This window comes from Balaenoptera musculus, chromosome 16 (genome assembly GCF_009873245.2).
Source record: "Balaenoptera musculus isolate JJ_BM4_2016_0621 chromosome 16, mBalMus1.pri.v3, whole genome shotgun sequence".
In the NCBI taxonomy this organism is placed as follows: domain Eukaryota; kingdom Metazoa; phylum Chordata; class Mammalia; order Artiodactyla; family Balaenopteridae; genus Balaenoptera; species Balaenoptera musculus.
In genome coordinates this window covers 61,253,868-61,272,379 of record NC_045800.1, presented here as the reverse complement: position 1 = coordinate 61,272,379, position 18,512 = coordinate 61,253,868, and the positions used below count along the sequence as shown (strand labels likewise).

The following is an 18,512-nucleotide window of genomic DNA, read 5'->3' as shown; positions in this document are numbered from 1 at the left end:
AACCACTGGACCACCAGGGAAGTCCCCAGTCCCTATGTTTATTTGTTTTAATTCCATGATTTCTTATGGTACATACTTACATGGTTTAACTTTTTACACATTTTTATCCACCTAGAATTAATTTTGGTGTAATTCTGAGATATTAGTTACATCTTTTTCCAGAGAGCTACCCAGATGTCCTTACACCACTGATTACATAGACCATCTTTTTCCCTACTGATGTGAAATGTCATCTTAATCAGATGTTAACTTACCAGAAGTATTGGTGACGATCTCTGGACCTGCTAGTCTGTCCTAATAATCTGTAAGTCTCTGCATGCACAAATACCACATTGTTTTATTATGGTCTTACACTATGTTTTACTGTCATGTAGGATTAATAATCCCGCATTAACTTTCTTTTCAGAAATTCCTGATTATTCTTACTTTAAAAACTTTTTTCTGGGGACTTCCCTGGTGGTGCAGTGGTTAAGAATCCTCCTGCCAATGCAGGGGACATGGGTTCGATCCCTGGTCCGGGAAGATACCACATGCCACGGAGCAACTAAGCCCATGTGCCACAACTACTGAGCCTGCGCTCTACAGCCCGTGTGCCACAACTACTGAAACCCATGTGTCTAGAGCCCGTGCCCTGCAACAAGAGAAGCCACTGCAATGAGAAGGATGCGCACCGCAGCAAAGAGTAGCCCCCGCTCGCAGCAACTAGAGAAAGCCCACACGCAGCAATGAAGACCCAACGCAGCCAAAAATAAATTTAAAAAATATAAATTAAAAAAAAAAAACTTTTTTCTGTAAGCATTCTATAATTTAAAAAAATAATGTTGGCAGATTTATAGAGATCATGTTAAACTTACAGATAAACTGAGGGAGAATGACATCTTTGTTATGTTGAGCATTCCTGTTCAACATGGTATGCCTTTCCTTTTGCTCCACCTCATACCTCTCAACAGCATTTTCTTTGAATGCTTGAATCAGGATCCAAATAAGTTCCACACATTGTGATTAGCTGGTGTCTCTCTTTTTTTTTTTTTTTTAATTTATTTATTTTATTTATTTTTATTTTTGGCTGCATTGGGTCTTCGTTGCTGCGGTCGGGCTTTCTCTAGTTGCGGCGAGTGGGGGCTACTCTTTGTTGCGGTGCGCGAGCTTCTCATTGCAGTGGCTTCTCTTGTTGCAGAGCACGGGTTCTAGGTGCGCGGGCTTCAGTAGTTGTGGCATGTGGGCTCTAGAGAGCAGGCTGAGTAGCTGTGGCGCACGGGCTTTGTTGCTCCGTGGCATGTGGGATCTTCCCAGACCAGGGCTCGAACCCATGTCCCCTGCATTGGCAGGTGGATTCTTAACCATTGCGCCACCAAGGAAGTCCCTAGCTGGTGTCTCTTAAGTCTCCTTCACTCTATTGATGCGTCTTCCATTTCTTTAGGTTTTCTAAATTGTCCATTTTATCAAAGTTTTCAAGAGTAATGGCAGAATATTTTTTTATGTCTTTTTAAAATTGTTTTAAAATACACATTACATAAAGTTGATCATCCTAACCATTTTTAAGTATTAGTCCAGTGGTATTAAGTATATTCACATTTTTGTGCCACCTTCACAGCTATCCATCTCCATAACTCTTTTCACCTTCTAAAATAGAAACTTTATACCTGTTCAACAATAACTCCCCATTTTCCCCTCCCCCTGGAAATCACCAGGATACTTTCTATCCCTATGCATTTGACTACTCTAGGTAACTCATATAAGTGAAATCATACAGTACTTGTCTTTTCATGACTGGCTTATTTCACTTAACATAATGTTCTCAAAGTTCATTCATGTTATAGCATATGTCAGACTTTCCTTCCTTTTATGGCTGAACAATATTCTACCGTACGTACATACCACATTCCGCTTATCCATTCATCTGTCAATGGACACGTGGATTGCTTCCACATTTTACCTTTTGTGAATAATGCTCCTATGAACATAAGTGTACATATATCTCTTTGAGACCCTGCTTTCAATTCTTTTGTATATATTCCCAGAAGTGAAATCGCTGGATCATATGGTCATTCTATTTTTAATTTTTTGAGGAACCACCAGTTCCTACAGTAACTGTACCATTTTACAGTCCCACCAAAAGTACACAATGGTTCCGATGTGTCTACATCCTTGCCAACACTTGTTTTCTGTTTCTTTGACAGAAGCCATCTTAATGGGTATGAGATTGTATCTCGTATTTTTGGTTAGCATTTCCCTAATTAGTGATGTTGACTATTTTTTCATGTGTTTACTAGCCATTTGTAGATCATCTTTGGAGAAAAGTCTATTCAAATCCTTTGCCCATTTTTGAATTAGGTTGTTTGGGGTATTTTTGGTATTGAATTTTAGGAGTTCTCTATGTTAACCCCCTATCAGATATATGATTTGTAAATATTTTCTCCCATTCTGTGGGTTGCCTTTTTACTCTGTGGATAGTGTCTTTTGATGCCCCAAAGTTTTAAATTTTGATGAAGTTCAATTTGTCCATTTTTTTCTTTTGTTACCTGTGCCTTTGCTATCCAATCCAAGAGTCACTGCGAAATCTAATGTGATGAAGTTTTGACCTATGTTTTTTTCTAAGTGCTTTATTGTTTTAGAACTTACATTTAGGTCCTTGATCCATTTTTGAGTTAAGTTTTGAATGTGGTGTTAGGTAAGAGTCCAACTTCATTCTTTTGCATGTGGATATCCAGTTTTCCTAGCACCACTAGTTGAAAAGACTTACCCTCCCTATAGAATGGTCTTCGCATCCTTGTCAAAAATCATTTGACCATATATGTTAGGGTTTATTCCTCAGCTCTCTATTCTATTCCACTGTTCTGTATGTCTCTGTTTCTGTCAATATCACACTGCTTTGATTACTGTAGCTTTGTAGTAGGTTTTGAAAACAAAGTATGAGACCCCCAACTTTGTTCTTTTTTAAGACTGCTTTGGATATTTGGGGTCTCTTAAGATTTCATACGAATTATAGAAAGGTTTTTTTTAAAATTTCTGCAAAAAAATGTCTTTAGAATTTTTATAGGGATTGCATTGAATCTGCAGATCACTTGGGGAAGTGCTGACATTTTAACAATATTAAATCTTCCGATCCATGGACATGTGATATATTTCAATTTATTTGTGTCATCTTTAATTTCCTTCAGCAATGTTTTGTAGTTTTATATTTATGTAGATATATCTTTCTCTATTCTTTTACTTTTTACTTTACCATATGGTTATATTTTGAGTTTCTAGTATATACTGTATTTCTTTATCAAATTTGCAATCTGTCTTGATATATTTAATGTAATTATTAATATATTAGGGCTTAAGTCTGCTGGTTTTGTTTGTCCTCTCTTTTTCATTTCTCTGTTTTCTTTTCTCAGCCTTCCTCTGGATTACCTAAACATTCTTTAGAATTCCATTTTTATTTACCTATAATACTTTTGAATATATCTCTTTGTATAGATGTTTTAGTAATTGCTATAGGTATTGCATTATATATATACTATTTATTACAATCTACTGGTGTCATCATTTCACTAGTTTGAATTAAGTATAGAAACCTTACCTCCCTTTATGTCCCCTTGCCCTCCCTGTTTATAATTGCCCAAAATACTTTCTCAATATACAGAACCACATCAGATAGTGTTATACTTTGTTTCAAGTGTCAAACACAATTTAGAAAACTCAAGGAGAAGGAAAGCTTATTTTATTTGTCCAAATTTTTGCTTACCATATTCTTTCTTCTTTCCTGATGTTTCTAGGTTCTTTCTTTTTTTTTTAAAGCTTGATGGTATTCACATTGCTTAATTTGTGTCATGCTTTATTTATTTATTTATTTATTTATGGCCATGTTGGGTCTTCGTTTCTGTGCAAGGACTTTCTCTCTAGTTGTGGCAAGCGGGGGCCACTCTTCATTGCGGTGCGCGGGCCTCTCACTATCGCGGAGCACAGGCTCCAGACGCGCAGGCTCAGTAATTGTGGCTCACGGGCCCAGCTGCTCCGCAGCACGTGGGATCTTCTCAGACCAGGGCTCGAACCCATGTCCCCTGCATTAGCAGGCAGATTCTCAACCACTGCGCCACCAGGGAAGCCTCAAGGTTCTTTCTTTTATCATTCCCTTTCTGTTCAGAGAACTTCCTTCAACCATTCTTTTAGGGTAGGTCTTCCGGTGACAAATTCTTAGTTTTCTTTCATTTGAGAATATCTTGATTTCCACTTCATATCTTTTATTTAGGTATTCGATTCTAGGTGAACAGTTCTTCTATCACTTTGTAAATATTGTTCCATTTCCTTTGGGCCTCCATGTTTTCTGATGAGAAACTGATACCATTGTAGTTGTTTTCCCCTGCTTTCAGATTTTTTTTTCTGTGTCTTTAGTTTTCAGAAGTTTTATTATGATGTTTCTTAGTACAGATTTCTTTTGGGTTTATCCTGTTGGGACTTTGCTCAGCTTCCTGAATCTGTAGGTTTATGTCTCTAGTCAAATTTGGGGAGTTTTCAGGCTTAGCTTCTTTGAATATTTTTTCAGCCTCACTCTCTTTCTTCTCTCCTTCTGATACTCCAATAACACTGTTAAATCTTTTGTCATAGTCCCACAGGACTCTGAAGTTCTGCTCATATTCTTTTAGTCTATTTCTTCTACATTACTCAGATTGAGTAATTTCTATTGCTCTATCTTCCAGTTCACTGATTCTTTCCTCTTTCTCCTCCATTCTGCTGTTGAGCCCATTCACTGAGCTTTTCATAACAGTTAATGTATTTTTCAGTTCTAAAATTTCTACTAGATTCTTCTTTATATCTTCTATTCCTTACTGAGACTTTCTATTTCCCCTATGAGTCTATCTATTGTTTTTTCATTTGTTTCCAACATGTTTATAATTGCTCATTGAAGCATTTTTATCCTGGCTTCTTTAAAATCTTTGTCTAATAATTCTAACATATCTGTCATCTTGGTGTTAGCATCTACTGATTATTTGTTTAATTCAGTTTGAGATCTTCCAGTTCTTAGTATAATGAGTGATTTTCAAATGAAAGCTGGAATTTTTATATTATGTTATGAAACTCTGAATCATACTTAAACCTTCTTTTTTGCTGGCACTTTTTGACACCGCTCCTACACAGGAAGGGGAGAGGCAATGCCTCATTATCTTCAGGTGGAGATAGAAGTCTAGGCTCCCCACTCAATCTCCATTAATACCTGAGTGGGGTGGCTCCTCCGTACTGCTGAGGGGAAATGGGGGTTCTGATTCCTTACTTGTTCTCTACTGATACTACAGTGGGTGTAGATGCATTACCACTAGGTGATGGTGAGTTTTGATTTTACACTAGACCCCGTTTGACACACCCCAGTGGGGAGTGGAGGAGCACCTTGTTACTGCCAGATTGGGGCAGAAGCCCTGGCTCCCCGTGCAGTCTCCATTAAAACCACATGTTGAGGGAATTCCTTGGTGGTCCAGTGGTTAGGACTCGCTGCTTTCACTGCCTGGGCACAGGCTCTATCCCTGGTCAGGGAACTAAGATCCAGCAAGCTGCATGGCACGGCCAAAGGGAAAAAAATCAAAAAACAAAAAACACATGTTGAGAGGGGGGGGTCATTACCATAGGGCATAAAAGTCCTGGCTTCCTACTTGGTCTTCTCTGACACCACTCAAGTAGGCTGTTGAGGCATGTTATTTCAGCTTTGTGTGTGTGTAAGCCTAGGTTCCCCACTTGGCTTGGGTGTGGGTGGGGCTACAGTTATTTTTTCTGGGCATTTGACTGCAGTAGAGCAGTTTCTGTCTAAATGTTTTCTGTCATGCTAGGCCGCCCCCTTTCCTGGTCTTTTGATTAGAGAGAGAAGACTTTTGTTGGTTGGTTGGTTTGATCTGTACCCATTTTTGTTTCCAGGTTGCTGGCTTCTTCAGCATAGAGTTTGGGATATATGAGGCAAAAAGAAAACCCAAGGAACTCACACTGTCTTTCCTCAAGTCTCATTTCTTTCTTTTCTCTACCTTTCAGAGTCTGTTATGTTTGTTATATAAATAATGTCCAGGGTTTATAGTTATGAGAGGAATAGAGGAAAGTATATCTAGTCCATCTTCTTGGAGGCAGAAGTTCTGTTTAAAATTCTTCTTGATTTCTAATGACTGTACTTAAGATTATAAATGTATCTCTAAGCACTACGTTAGCTATATCCCACAGTTTTGGTGTTTGGTGTTTTACTGTTGACTTGATTCTAACTGCTTTGCAGTTTTTATTATGATTTCTTCTTTGTCCCATGAATTATTCATAATAATTTTTGTTATATTTTTGTTATTTCTTATTTTTTTGACTGTTGTATTTTGGTCAGAAAACTTGGTCTATATGCTATTGATTCTTTGGTATATGGCAGGACTTGCTTTGTGGCCTGGTAAGTGGCCAGCTTTTATTATACAAATGTTCCTTGCATGTTTTAAGAAAATACGTATTATTTAATGATCAACATAACTCTATGATTACTAATTCTTAGGGAAGCTTTTTTGTCTACCCAGCACCTAGACAGATATAATGGTGAGTGAACTTTTTTTCTAGCCCAATCTTTTTGAGAGTCTTGGCTTACGACAAGGTAGGTGGTCTCACTCTCAACTTCCTATCTACAGCAGCCCAAGTCTCTGTCTCTGTCAGAGCATTAAAATCCAAGCCCCTGGGTTTTAGAATACTGCCCTCTGTCCCCACACCACCACACAGCAATGGCAGCTGTTCAAGAGTTCCAGGTTTCAGTTTCTGTTTCATTTCTGGAACAAAGGAACTACCATTTCTTTCTCATGAGTTCAGTGACATGCTTAAAATAATGGCCCAGTGTTGTCTTTCCCATCCAGCATGCTAGAGAAGAAGGCAATTGAGATACAACTCTTACTTGGGGTGACAGAGAAGCACAGAGGAAAGAAGAAAGAAGTAGAAGAGAGTGGGTGGGATAAAAGAGTGCAGGTCAGATGGATGCCTCCGTGGTTGACTGATTCCCACCTATGCCAGAGCTAGGATCACTGTTCTTGAACAGTATTTCCCAGTAATCACCTGAGACATTTTTTTTCCCAAGGTACAGCTACCTAGGCTCTTCCCATGGCAATTGTGAATTTAGTGGTATGGGGTGGGACCCTGAAGATTACTTTCTCCCAGATTACTTTCTCTCAGGTGACTGTTACGGAAAGAAAGGTCTGGAAAGCACTGCTCTAGAATACTGTATAGATTCTCAGGTCTACCTCTCTGGGTTTGGGATCTTGGAATCTGTGGGTTTTGGCAGGCACCTTAGGAGATGTGCCACTAAAAAATAACAAAAACAAAAAATAACAAGTATGGGTCATCAATCGGATCAAGATTGCAGAGGAATAGGATGGGGAGCTCACCTTCTGCCACAAATACATCAAGAATACATCTACATGTGTAACGATTCTCACAGAACATCTACTGAATGCTGGCAGAAGACCTCAGACTTCCAAAAGGGCAAGAAAATCTCCACATAACTTGGTAGGACAAAAGAAAAGAGAAAAAAAAGAGAGAAAGGAATCAGGATGGGACCTGCACACCCAGGAGGGAGCTGTGAAAGAGGAAAAGTTTCCACACACTGGGAAGTCACCTCACTGGCGGGGAGATCAGCCAGAACAGAGGGGGAGCTTTAGAGCCTCAGAGGAGAGTGCAGCAACCGATTTGCAGAGGGCAAAGCAGAGAGAAACCTGCACAGATTGTTGGTGTCACCACCCGGCACTCCCCAGCCTGAGACGCTTGTCCACTGAGGTGGGCGGGGACTAAGTGCTGAGGCTCGGGCTTTGGAGGTCAGAGCAGGGGAGAGGACTGGGGTTGGCTGCATGCAGACAGCCTGAGGGGGCTAGGGTGTGGTGTGCCTCAATCAAGGGAGTACAGGAAGAAGCCTGGGCCGACCAGAGAGGCAAGATGCCATTGTTGGGGGTGCGAGAGGAGAGAGGCGGGACCTCCATAGGAGCTTCTTTCTCCGCACACGCTCTCAGGTGGCAGAGCACTGCCTACATGAGCTCCAGGGGCAGGTACGAGCCGCCACTGCCATCTCGGACTCCAGAGGTGGGTGCAGACCGCTGCCACTACTGAGGGTCCCACAACTGGGCACCAACCGCTGCCCCAACCATTGCCTTCCTGGGAGTGTGCTCGGGCTGCACACCCGCACACCCACTATCAAGGGGATAACGGCCAGCACAAACTGTGGAAAGAGACAGCAAGCATCCAAACCAAAAACAGCCCTCACGCCAAAAATATATTTAACCTACACAAGCTACGCAGGGACATTCCCACATATAAATAGCCCTCCAAGATGAGAGTAGAAAACCGTTTCTCCTAAACTCACAGAGTAAGAGAAATATAAGCAAAATGAAGAAGCAGTTAAACTGCTTCTTTAACTCCCAGTTAAAAGACCAAGAGAGTTCCCCAGAAGGAACAAACAAGGAAACAGACCTCTTCAGTCTAATAGACACTGAGTTCAAAAAGGTAATGAAAATACTGAAGGTATTAAGAAAGGCTATTGACAGAAATGCAGATTACTGTAAAAAGGAACTAGAAACTACAAGGAGGAACGAAGAAAAATTAGAAAATTCATTTGCCAAGACAAAAGCTGAGCTAAAGGCAATGAATAGCAGAATGAATAATGCAGAAGAAAGAATAAGGGATCTGGAAGATAGAATAATGGAAATTACCCAATCAAAACAGCAGAGAGAAAACCAAATGCAAAAAAAAGAAAGCAATATAAGAGACCTATGGGATAATATAAAGAATGCCAATCTATGCATAACAGGGATTCCAGAAGGAGAAGAAAGAGAAAAGGGTATTGAAAATGTATTTGAAGAAATTATGGCTGAAAAATTCCCAGACCTAAAGAAAGAAACAGATATCTAGGTACAAGAAGCACAGAGGGTCCCAAACAAGGTGAACCCAAACCGACCTACACCAAGACATATTCTAATAAAAATGGCAAAAGTTAAAGATAAAGAAAGGATTCTAAAGGCAGCAAGAGAAAAAAAAATAGTTAATTACAAGGGAACTCCCATAAGGCTATCAGCTGATTTCTCTACAGAAACCCTGCAGGTCAGAAGAGAGTGGCAAAATATATTCAAAGTTTTGAAAGGGAAAAATCTGCAACCTAGAATACTCTACCCAGCAAGATTATCATTCAGAATAGGAGGGGAAATAAAGAATTTCTCAGACAAGCAAAAACTAAAAGAATACAGCAATATTAAACCTATCCTAAAAGAAATATTGAAAGGTCTTCTCTAAATAGAAAAGAAACAAGAAGATATAGGAAGGAGGAAATCACAATTGGAAAGTAAATCACTTAAATTAGCCAGTATACAGATCAAAAAGAAAAAAAACCAAACCTATTTGTGAAAGCAATGATAAACACAAGGAACAGAAAAAGGATAAACATGAAGATGTAAAAAAGGACATCAAAATCCTAAAACGTGGGAAAGGAGAGTAAGGAAATGTAGATTCTTTTTTTTTAGAATGTGTTTGAACCTATATGACTATCAGTCTAAAGCAAGCAGATATAGGAAGAGGTTACCATACTTGAAAAACAGGTCAACCACAAATCAAAAATATACAATAGATTCACTAAACCCAAAAAGAAGAGAACACAAGCATAAAATAAATGGAAATCATCAAACCACAAAAAGAAAAGCAAAAAGAAAAAGAAAGGAACAAAAAAGAAACATAGAATCAACTGGAAAACAAGGTTTAAAAGGGCAATAAAGGACTTCCCGGGTGGTGCAGTGGTTAAGAATCCACCTGCCAATGCAGGGGGCATGGGTTTGAGCCCTGGTCCAGGAAGATCCCACATGCCACGGAGCAACTAAGCCCGTATGCCACAACTGCTGAGCCTGCATTCTAGAGCCTGCAAGCCACAACTACTGAGCCCACGTGCCACACCTACTGAAGCCTGCGCGCCTAGAGCCTGTGCTCCGCAACAAGAGAAGCCACCGTGATGAGAAGCCCACACACTGCAACAAACAGTAGCCCCTACTCACCGCAACTAGAGAAAGCCTGTGCCCAGCAATGAAGACCCAACACAGCCAAAAATAAATAAATAAATTTATTTTTAAAAAATGGCAATAAATACATTATGTATCAATAATTACCTTAAATGTCAATGGACTGAATGCTCCAATCAAAAGACAAAGAGTGGCAGACTGGATTAAAAAAACAAGAGCCTACAATATGCTGCCTACAAGAGACCCACCTTAGGGCAAATGACACACAGAGATTGAAAGTGAGGGGATGGAAAAAGATATTTCATGCAAACAGAAATGAAAAGAAAGCGGGAGCTGCAATATTCATATCAGACAAAACAGACTTTAAAATAAAGGCCATAAAGAAAGATAAAGAAGGACATTATATAATGGTAAAAGGATGAATACAAGAAGAGGATTTTACACTCATCAACATATATGCACCTAATCCATTCACGATAAAAACTCTTACCAAAGTGGGTATACAGGGAATATATCTCAACATAATAAAAGCCATTATGACAAAGCCACAGCCAATATAATACTCAACGGTGAAAAGCTGAAAGACTTCCCATTAAAATCTGGAACAAGACAAGGATGCCCACTCTTACCATTTCTAGTCAACATAGTATTGGAAGTCCTAGCCACAGCAATCAGACAAGAAAAAGGAATAGAAGGTATCCAAATTGGAAAGGAAGAGGTAAAACTGTCCCTATATGCAAATGACATGATACTATATATAGAAAACCCTAAGGACTCCACACAAAAACTACTAGATCTGATAGATTAATTCAGCAAAGTAGCAAGATACAAGATAAACATTCAGAAATTGGCTGCATGTCTTTACACTAACAATGAAATATTAGAAAGGGAATGTAAAAAAACAATACCTTTGGGAATTCCCTGGTGGTCCAGTGGTTAGGACTCCATGCTCTCACTACAGAGGGCCTGGTTTCAATCCATGGTTGGGGAACTAAAATCCCACAAGCCGCTTGGTGCGGCCAAATAAGAAAAAAAAAAAAAAAAAAAAGCCTTTTAAAATTGCACCCAAAAAAAAAAAAAAAACCTAGGAATAAACCTGACCAAGGAGGTGAAAGACTTATATGCTGAGAACTATAAAACATTAATAGAGGAAATTAAAGATGATTCAAAGAAATAGATATCTCATGCTCTTGGACTGGAAGAATTAATAGTTAAAATGGCAATACTACCCAAAGCAATCTACAGATTTAATGCAATACCTATCAAATTACCCATGACATTTTTCACAGAACTAGAACAAATGATCCAAAAATTTATATGGAATCATCAATGGAACAGAATAGAGAGCTCAGAAATAAACCCACACACCTATGGTCAATTAATCTTCAACAAAGGAGGCAAGAATATACAACGGGAAAAAGACAGTGTCTTCAGCAAGTCGTGCTGGGAAAGTTAGACAGCTGCATGTAAATCAATGAAGTTAGAACACACACTCACAGCAGCACAAAAATAAATTCAAAATGCCTTAAAGACTTAAACATAAGACATGACACCATAAAACTCCTAGAAGAAAGCATAGGCAAAACATTCTCTGACATAAATTGTACCAATGTTTTCTTTGGTCAGTCTCCCAAGGGAATAGAAATAAGAACAAAAATAAAGAAATGGGACCTAATCACCCTTACAAGCTTTTGCATAGCAAAGGAAACCATAAAAAAAAAAAAAAAAAGGGACTTCTCTGGTGGTCCAGTGGTTAAGAATCCACCTTCCAATGCAGGGGATGTGGGTTCAATCCCTGGCTGGCGAAGTAAGATCCCACATGCCGTGGGGTAACTAAGCCCGTGTGTCGCAACTACTGAGCACACAAGCCACAACTAGAGAGAAGCCCATGCACCACAATGAAAGAGCCCACATGCTGCAACGGAGATCCTGTATACCACAGCTAAGACCCAATGCAGCCAAAAATTAATTAATTAAATAAATAAATAAATATTGGGACGTCCCTGGTGGCCAGTGGTTAAGAATCCACCTGCCAGTGCAGGCGATAAGGATTCAAGCCCTGATCCAGGAAGATCCCACATGCCGTAGAGCAACCAAGCCTGTGTGCCACAACTACTGAGCCTGCACTCTAGAGCCCATGAGCCACAACTACTGAGCCCATGCACCTAGAGCCCGTATTCTGCAACAAGAGAAGCCACAGCAATGAGAAGCCCACGCACCGCAACAAAGAGTAGCCCCCGCTCGCCACAACTAGAGAAAGCCCATGCGCAGCAACAAAGACCCAACACAGCCAGAAATAAATAAATAAATAAATTTATTTTTTAAAATTAAAATAAATAAATAAATATTAACAAAAGAAAAAGAAAAAAAAAGACAACCTACAGAATGGGAAAAAAGATTTGCAAATGATGCAACCAACAAGGGCTTAATCTCCAAAATATACAAACAGCTCATAAACCTGAACAACAAAAGAACAAACAACCCAATAGAAAAATGGGCAGAAGACCTTAATAAACATTTCTCCAAAGACATACAGATGGTCAGTAGGCACATGAAAAGATGCTCAACATCACTAATTATTAGAGAAATACAAATCAAAACTACAATGAGGTACCACCTCACACCAGTCAAAATGGCCATCGTCAAAAGTCTACAAATAACAAATACTGGAGAGGGTGTGGAGAAAAGGGAACCCTCCCAAACTGTTGGTGGGAATGTAAGTTGGTGCAGCCACTATGGAAAACAGTATGGAGATTCCTCATAAAACTAAAAATAGAACCACCATATGATCCAGCAATTCCACTCCTGGGCATATACTCAGACAAAACTATAATTCAAAAAGATACATGTACCCCTATATTCACAGCAGCACTATTTACAATAGCCAAGACATGGAAACAACCTAAAGGTCCACTGACAGATGAATGGATAAAGAAGATACGGTACATATATACAATGGAATGTTACTCAGCCATAAAAAAGAATGAAATGATGCCATCTGCAGCAACATGGATGAAACCAGAGATTATCATACTAAGTGAAGTAAGTCAGAAAGAGAAAGACAAATACCATATGATATCACTTATATGTAGAATCTAAAATATGGCAGAAGAAAAAGTAGATATATGTGTATGTATAATTGACTCACTTTGTTGTACAGCAGAAACTAACACGAAATTGTAAACCAACCATACCCCGATAAAAAAAATTTTTTAATTAAAAAAAAGTCCTCATGAGTCAAATTACAGTATATCTTAATGTGAACATTCAAAATGACAATTCTAATTTAAACATATCTCGGGGTTACTAATGTTAATAATAAAAAGACAAAACAAAACAAAAATAAATAAATAAAATATGGCACAAATGAACCTATCTACAAAACAGAAACAGATTCACAGATATAGAGAACAGACTTGTGCTTGCCAAGGAGGAGGGGTGAGGGAGAGGGATGGACTGGGAGTTTAGGGTTAGTAGGTGCAAACTATCAGATTTAAAATAGATAAACACCAAGGTTCTACTGTATAGCACAGGGAACTATATCCAATCCCCTGGGATAAACCGTAATGGAAAACAATATTAAAAAAGAATGTATGTATGTGTATAACTGAGTCACTTTGCTGTACAGCAGAAATTAGCACAACATTGTAAATCAACTGTACTTCAATAAAAAATAAGTTAAGGGCTTCCCTGGTGGCACAGTGGTTGAGACTCTGCCTGCCAATGCAGGGGACACGGGTTCGAGCCCTGGTCTGGGAAGATCCCACATGCCGCGGAGCAGCTGGGCCCGTGAGCCACAACTACTGAGCCTGCGCGTCTGGAGCCTGTGCTCCACAACAAGAGAGGCCGCGATAGTGAGAGGCCCGTGCACCGCGATGAAGAGTGGCCCCCGCTCGCCGCAACCAGAGAAAGCCCTCGCACAGAAATGAACACCCAACACAGCCAAAAATAAATAAATAAATAAATATTTTTAAAAAGTAAAAATAAGTTAAATAAATAAAAAAAAATTTAAAAACCACACTACCAAAAAATAAAAAAGAGTATGGGTTAAAACAAACAAACAAAAAAGACTTAGCCTAGAATATAGGTTTAGGAACAAAGTATTTCAGAGATAATATTATGTAGTTAGAAACTGTAAAAGTGTGAATACAGAAACTATCCATCTATTTATCCATTCATTCATTCAACAAACATTTTTTGAGCCCCTTTCTATACCAGTTATTTCTAAGCACTAGAAATTCTGAAATAAATAAGATACAACCCTGATTTCAAAAAGTGTCTCCTCTAACAAGGGAGGCAAATTAATAATTGCTATACAGTTTGGTGAATATACAGAAGTACAGGTAGGGCTGCCAGGTAAAATACAAGATGCCAAATTAAATTTGAATTTCAGATAAACAACAAATACTTTTTTTAGTGTAAGTATGTCCCAAATTTTTTTTGGTTTTTTTGTTTGTTTGTTTTGTTTTTTTCCCCTAAATCTGGCAACCTTAAATACAGGAATACAAAGGAAAAGCTCGCAAATCAGCTTAGGAGACAAAGGCTACAAATTTCAGTTATATGTCTATTCATTTACACCCATGGATTGAATTGAGCATTATCTACATTCTTACTTGTTTGACTGTTAATAAGGATTGATTAGTTACTAAAAAGTTATTAAATAATATTTTTTAGGGAAATTAAAATGAGTTGTACATATGAATAGATCAAATTATCTATATATCATTGGTCCTGTTTCAAGTTGGGGGCTGTTTTTTTCATAAAAGAGTATGTTTGCTTTCATGTTACTGCTTATTGTTTCTTCAAAATTGTATAAATATTCTTTTTTTTTATCATATGTATGTTTTATTGTCAGCTGCTGGAAAGAATAAAGTCAATTTGGAAAATAAAAAAAAAATTTTTTTTAAAGTTCAGTTATGTGTCAAAAGGTCTTCAATACAAACTGATTAAAATTAGTAGGTCATGGTGACAGCTGCCAGAACCAGGTGGGACTCAAAGTATACTGTGTTATTCCCAGATTAAAAAGGTAAAATGTGTTCATCTGTCCCTACAACAGTTACTAAATACCTCAGAATATCCTGATCACTCATATAATTAACATATTTAGAATCCCAAGGACTTACAGAACACAGGTTTGTGGGCGAGGTCATCTAAAGTGACTCCTCCTTCAGGATTGAACTCAAAACTGCAAGTGAAGTTGTATTTTGCAGTTCCTTCTGGAGAAACAGTAATTTTTGCAGAGTCTCCCAGAACCACCTGATTGAATTCTGCACGGATAAAGGTAACTGGAGTATCTCCTTTAAAACCTTTCTGTTGACAGAAACATACTTTACAATTATATTCAAATAGAGAATTTTCCTACATATCTGGCAACCCATTTTGACTTTAAATAGCATTTTGCACGTTTTCCTAACAAGCTATGTCACAAATACAAACGGGGGAAGTAGAAAGTCATTAAACAAATCTAGTTGTAGCTAAATGCAACATTCTATTTAAAGGCCGTTAAGTTGGAAGCTTTGAAAAATGACAGTTATTGTGTTTATATGATTATAAAAGCACATTGTGGAAGATTTGAAAAAGTGAGGAAAGCACATAGGAAAACAAATTACCTGTAATAATATATTTTCTAGTGTTTTGCTGTGTGTGTATATATATATATATGCACACACATTTATATATACATTTTTATATATACCCTTTAAAAGAAAGGAGATCATTTATTACATCCTGTTTTGAAATAAGCTTTTTGACTTCATAGTACTGAATGAATATTTTGACGTTTCATTATTCTTGTAAATTTTAATAGTTATATCATATTGTAGTTTTATTATTTAAATTCATCAAATGAAATAATCACAAGAGAAGGTCTGGAGGAATTCAGATCCTTTTCAGGAGAAAGGAACTGCTGTCTAGGAAAATGAAAACCAGTTGTTTCACCCCCATTAAATTTAGTATTCAAATTGCCAGGTATTTTACACACACTAATATGACTTGCTGATTATAGACTAACAATAAGGAACACTGAGAAGGAAGTGCCATTGCTAGGTAAAGCCAGGAGGTTTGGTGGTACAGAATAATGCAAAACTCCATGCCTCCTGCTAATGTTCCCAACACATCTTCCCCAAGCCACAACTGGATGACTGACAGGGAGACCTGAGCCCAAAGACAAAAGTACTTTCAAGGAGAATGAATAAACTAAGGACTTCCAGGATTCCCCAAAATAACTTTACCAAGTCATATCCATCTGTCACAGTGATCTGCACGGGTCTGCCTGTTGATGACACCTGCTCCATATCAGCACCTGGGCAAAGTCTCTCTGGTCTTCTTTGATCTCTGTGAACATAATGAATGAACCTGTCCCCTTATATACCATAGTTGCACAAGTATCCACATTACATCATAAACAATACCAGGGGAGAACCTAGAGAAATGCCCTAGTCCAGCACTGTTTTGTGCACTTTCCAATCTTTGTTGCCAGATAGGCAGTGCCTTAGGGACCTGGTCACAAGGATGATTCTGCTGGTTAGTGCTAAAAAGATACTTATACATGTAACTAACCCATTAAGCACAAATTATCACAAGGCAAAGAGGGTAGGAATGCCATCACCCCACCTCCTTCAAAGTGTTTTTTGGTAGCTTTTTTCTTTTTTTGATGTGCAAAACTCCCCTCAAGCGTTACTTAATCTATCAGTTTTAGGAAAATATATTTTGATAACAAGAAAGAAGCAGCCACACAGAATGTTAGTCCACTGGAAAAAGACCTGACGTATGTCTTATTTAGTCAAAGATATTTTCAAATTATTTTACAACACTAAGGACACGACTTCAAAAATAAATTGGATATCTGTTAAGGAAAAAAAAAAAGGTCATGTTTTCTGACTCAATTCAAAGTGGAACTTAATGCAATTCAAATATTTACATCGGATATACTATGCTAAGTGTGTCTAGGACTGGTGGTAGAAAAAAGAAAGAGATACCTTGCTGCCCCAAGCTTTATAAGTATTCTGCCTCTTTCTAGCGACTCCCTCATTTTTCCTGTTACCTACAAGTCTCAGATTACTTGTTCAACGTTATGTCTCCAGGCTCATTCAAGGCCTAAGTGGCCCTGACAACTTTCTTATCAAGTTTACATTTGACACGATCTTTTACATCTGTCTCCTTTCCTTTTCAATAGTAGCATGTGAATTAGGCCTTCACTAGCCTGACCCTGGACAAATGCCTAGCTTCTCTGAGCCTCAGTCTCACCTTCTATAAAACGGATAACATAACTTCTGACCTGTTTCACATTTGTTGCGAATATCCACTAAAATAGTAAAACTGCTTAACCTATGAAGCACCGCACAAATGGTGTTATGAATATGCACTACGTTTCTTGAATGCTTAATTACTTCTTTAAAGACGAGTAATCTATCATACATTTCTGCAGTCCCTGAGTGCCTGGCACCATGCCTTGCCCGCAAGAGGCATTAGCAGCATATTTGTTGAACAATGAGTGCAAGAAATCTGGCTAGTTAAAAATTATGGTCAAGGCAGTTAAGTGGGGGCTCCTGTTGCCACTGACAAGGCACGCATTTCTTGTCATCTGCTCAGAAGAAGTTGAAGGGGAAAAGTCAGATTAGAAAAAGGTTAGATGCACAACACTGTAAATCAACTATACTCCAATAATTTTTTTTTAATTTAAAAAATTAAAAAAACAAAAAACAATAGCTTAAACAAACAAACCCCAAAAAACAAAAAGAAAGAAATCGTTTAGGTGAAGGAGATGATGTGACTGGGAGTGGTGTGGGGACAGGAGCGCAGTCTGCGCTTACTGTAGGGGAATCTCGGCGCAAAGTGGGAAGTGGGGTCTCAGTCTGGCTTTGGGTGGGAGGCCTGGGCTTGGCGAGAGCGTCCGCGCCTAGCGGGGTCGGTGGCGTTCAAGTCTGTACGGGAGTACAGTCGTGCAGGGATGCGGCGTGTGCGTTTCAGCCTGGCCGAAGCTTAGGGAGAATAGACTGAGGTAACACGGTGTGGCCGCAGGGCCGGGGTGGGGAGGCCGGGAGAAGGTTTTCTAAGGAGTAAGAGCAGACTTACCTCACTCAGCCGCAGAGGTGTTTTTTTTTTTTGCAACTATAGCAACCAATTACCTCTCGCGAGAAATTTGTCTCCACGATCACCGCAAGTTTATCCCAAGACTCGCGATAACATTGTCCGTGAGGGAAAGGGGGGCGGGGCGCGAGTTTCTGCGCCTGCGTTCCGGAAACCCTGCTCCTGAGCGACAGCCTCTGTATTTGCGGTCACTTGTGTTTTCGCCGATGCCACTTTCCCTTGGCATAAGTGTTGGCTAAGTACAAAGTTTTCCACCTTTCGAGTTTGCTTTTTCGACCCCTTTCTTTCAGTATCTCTCCATAAATAGGAGAAAAACCAAAAGCAAATTTATTTAAAGATAAAATAAAAGCCTTTATTAAACGATTTTGAAAACAGGTCATTTAAATCTTTCTCCGTGAAAAATGCAGATAAGACAAATTTTAAAAGGGAGCCTGTCTCTCACACACTGTTGGGGAG

At 38.8% G+C, this 18,512-nt stretch overlaps 1 protein-coding gene across 4 annotated transcripts in view; it reads right to left on the bottom strand.

The window, feature by feature from the left end:
• Positions 1-18,075, bottom strand: part of CFAP70 (cilia and flagella associated protein 70) — an 89,557-nt gene extending 71,482 nt beyond the window's left edge. For 2 of the 4 annotated variants that reach the window (XM_036828462.1, XM_036828465.1), the window contains exons 1-3: positions 18,042-18,075; positions 16,199-16,301; positions 15,092-15,278 (exon numbers count right to left, since the gene is read on the bottom strand). In XM_036828462.1, the coding sequence (XP_036684357.1) occupies positions 15,092-15,278; positions 16,199-16,261 (250 nt within the window). In that variant the 5' untranslated portion in view covers positions 16,262-16,301; positions 18,042-18,075. Of the gene's footprint in view, positions 1-15,091; positions 15,279-16,198; positions 16,478-18,041 lie in introns of those variants that run through there. The other 2 variants (XM_036828464.1, XM_036828463.1) reach the window with 2 other exon arrangements.
• Positions 18,076-18,512: the final 437 nt, after the last annotated feature.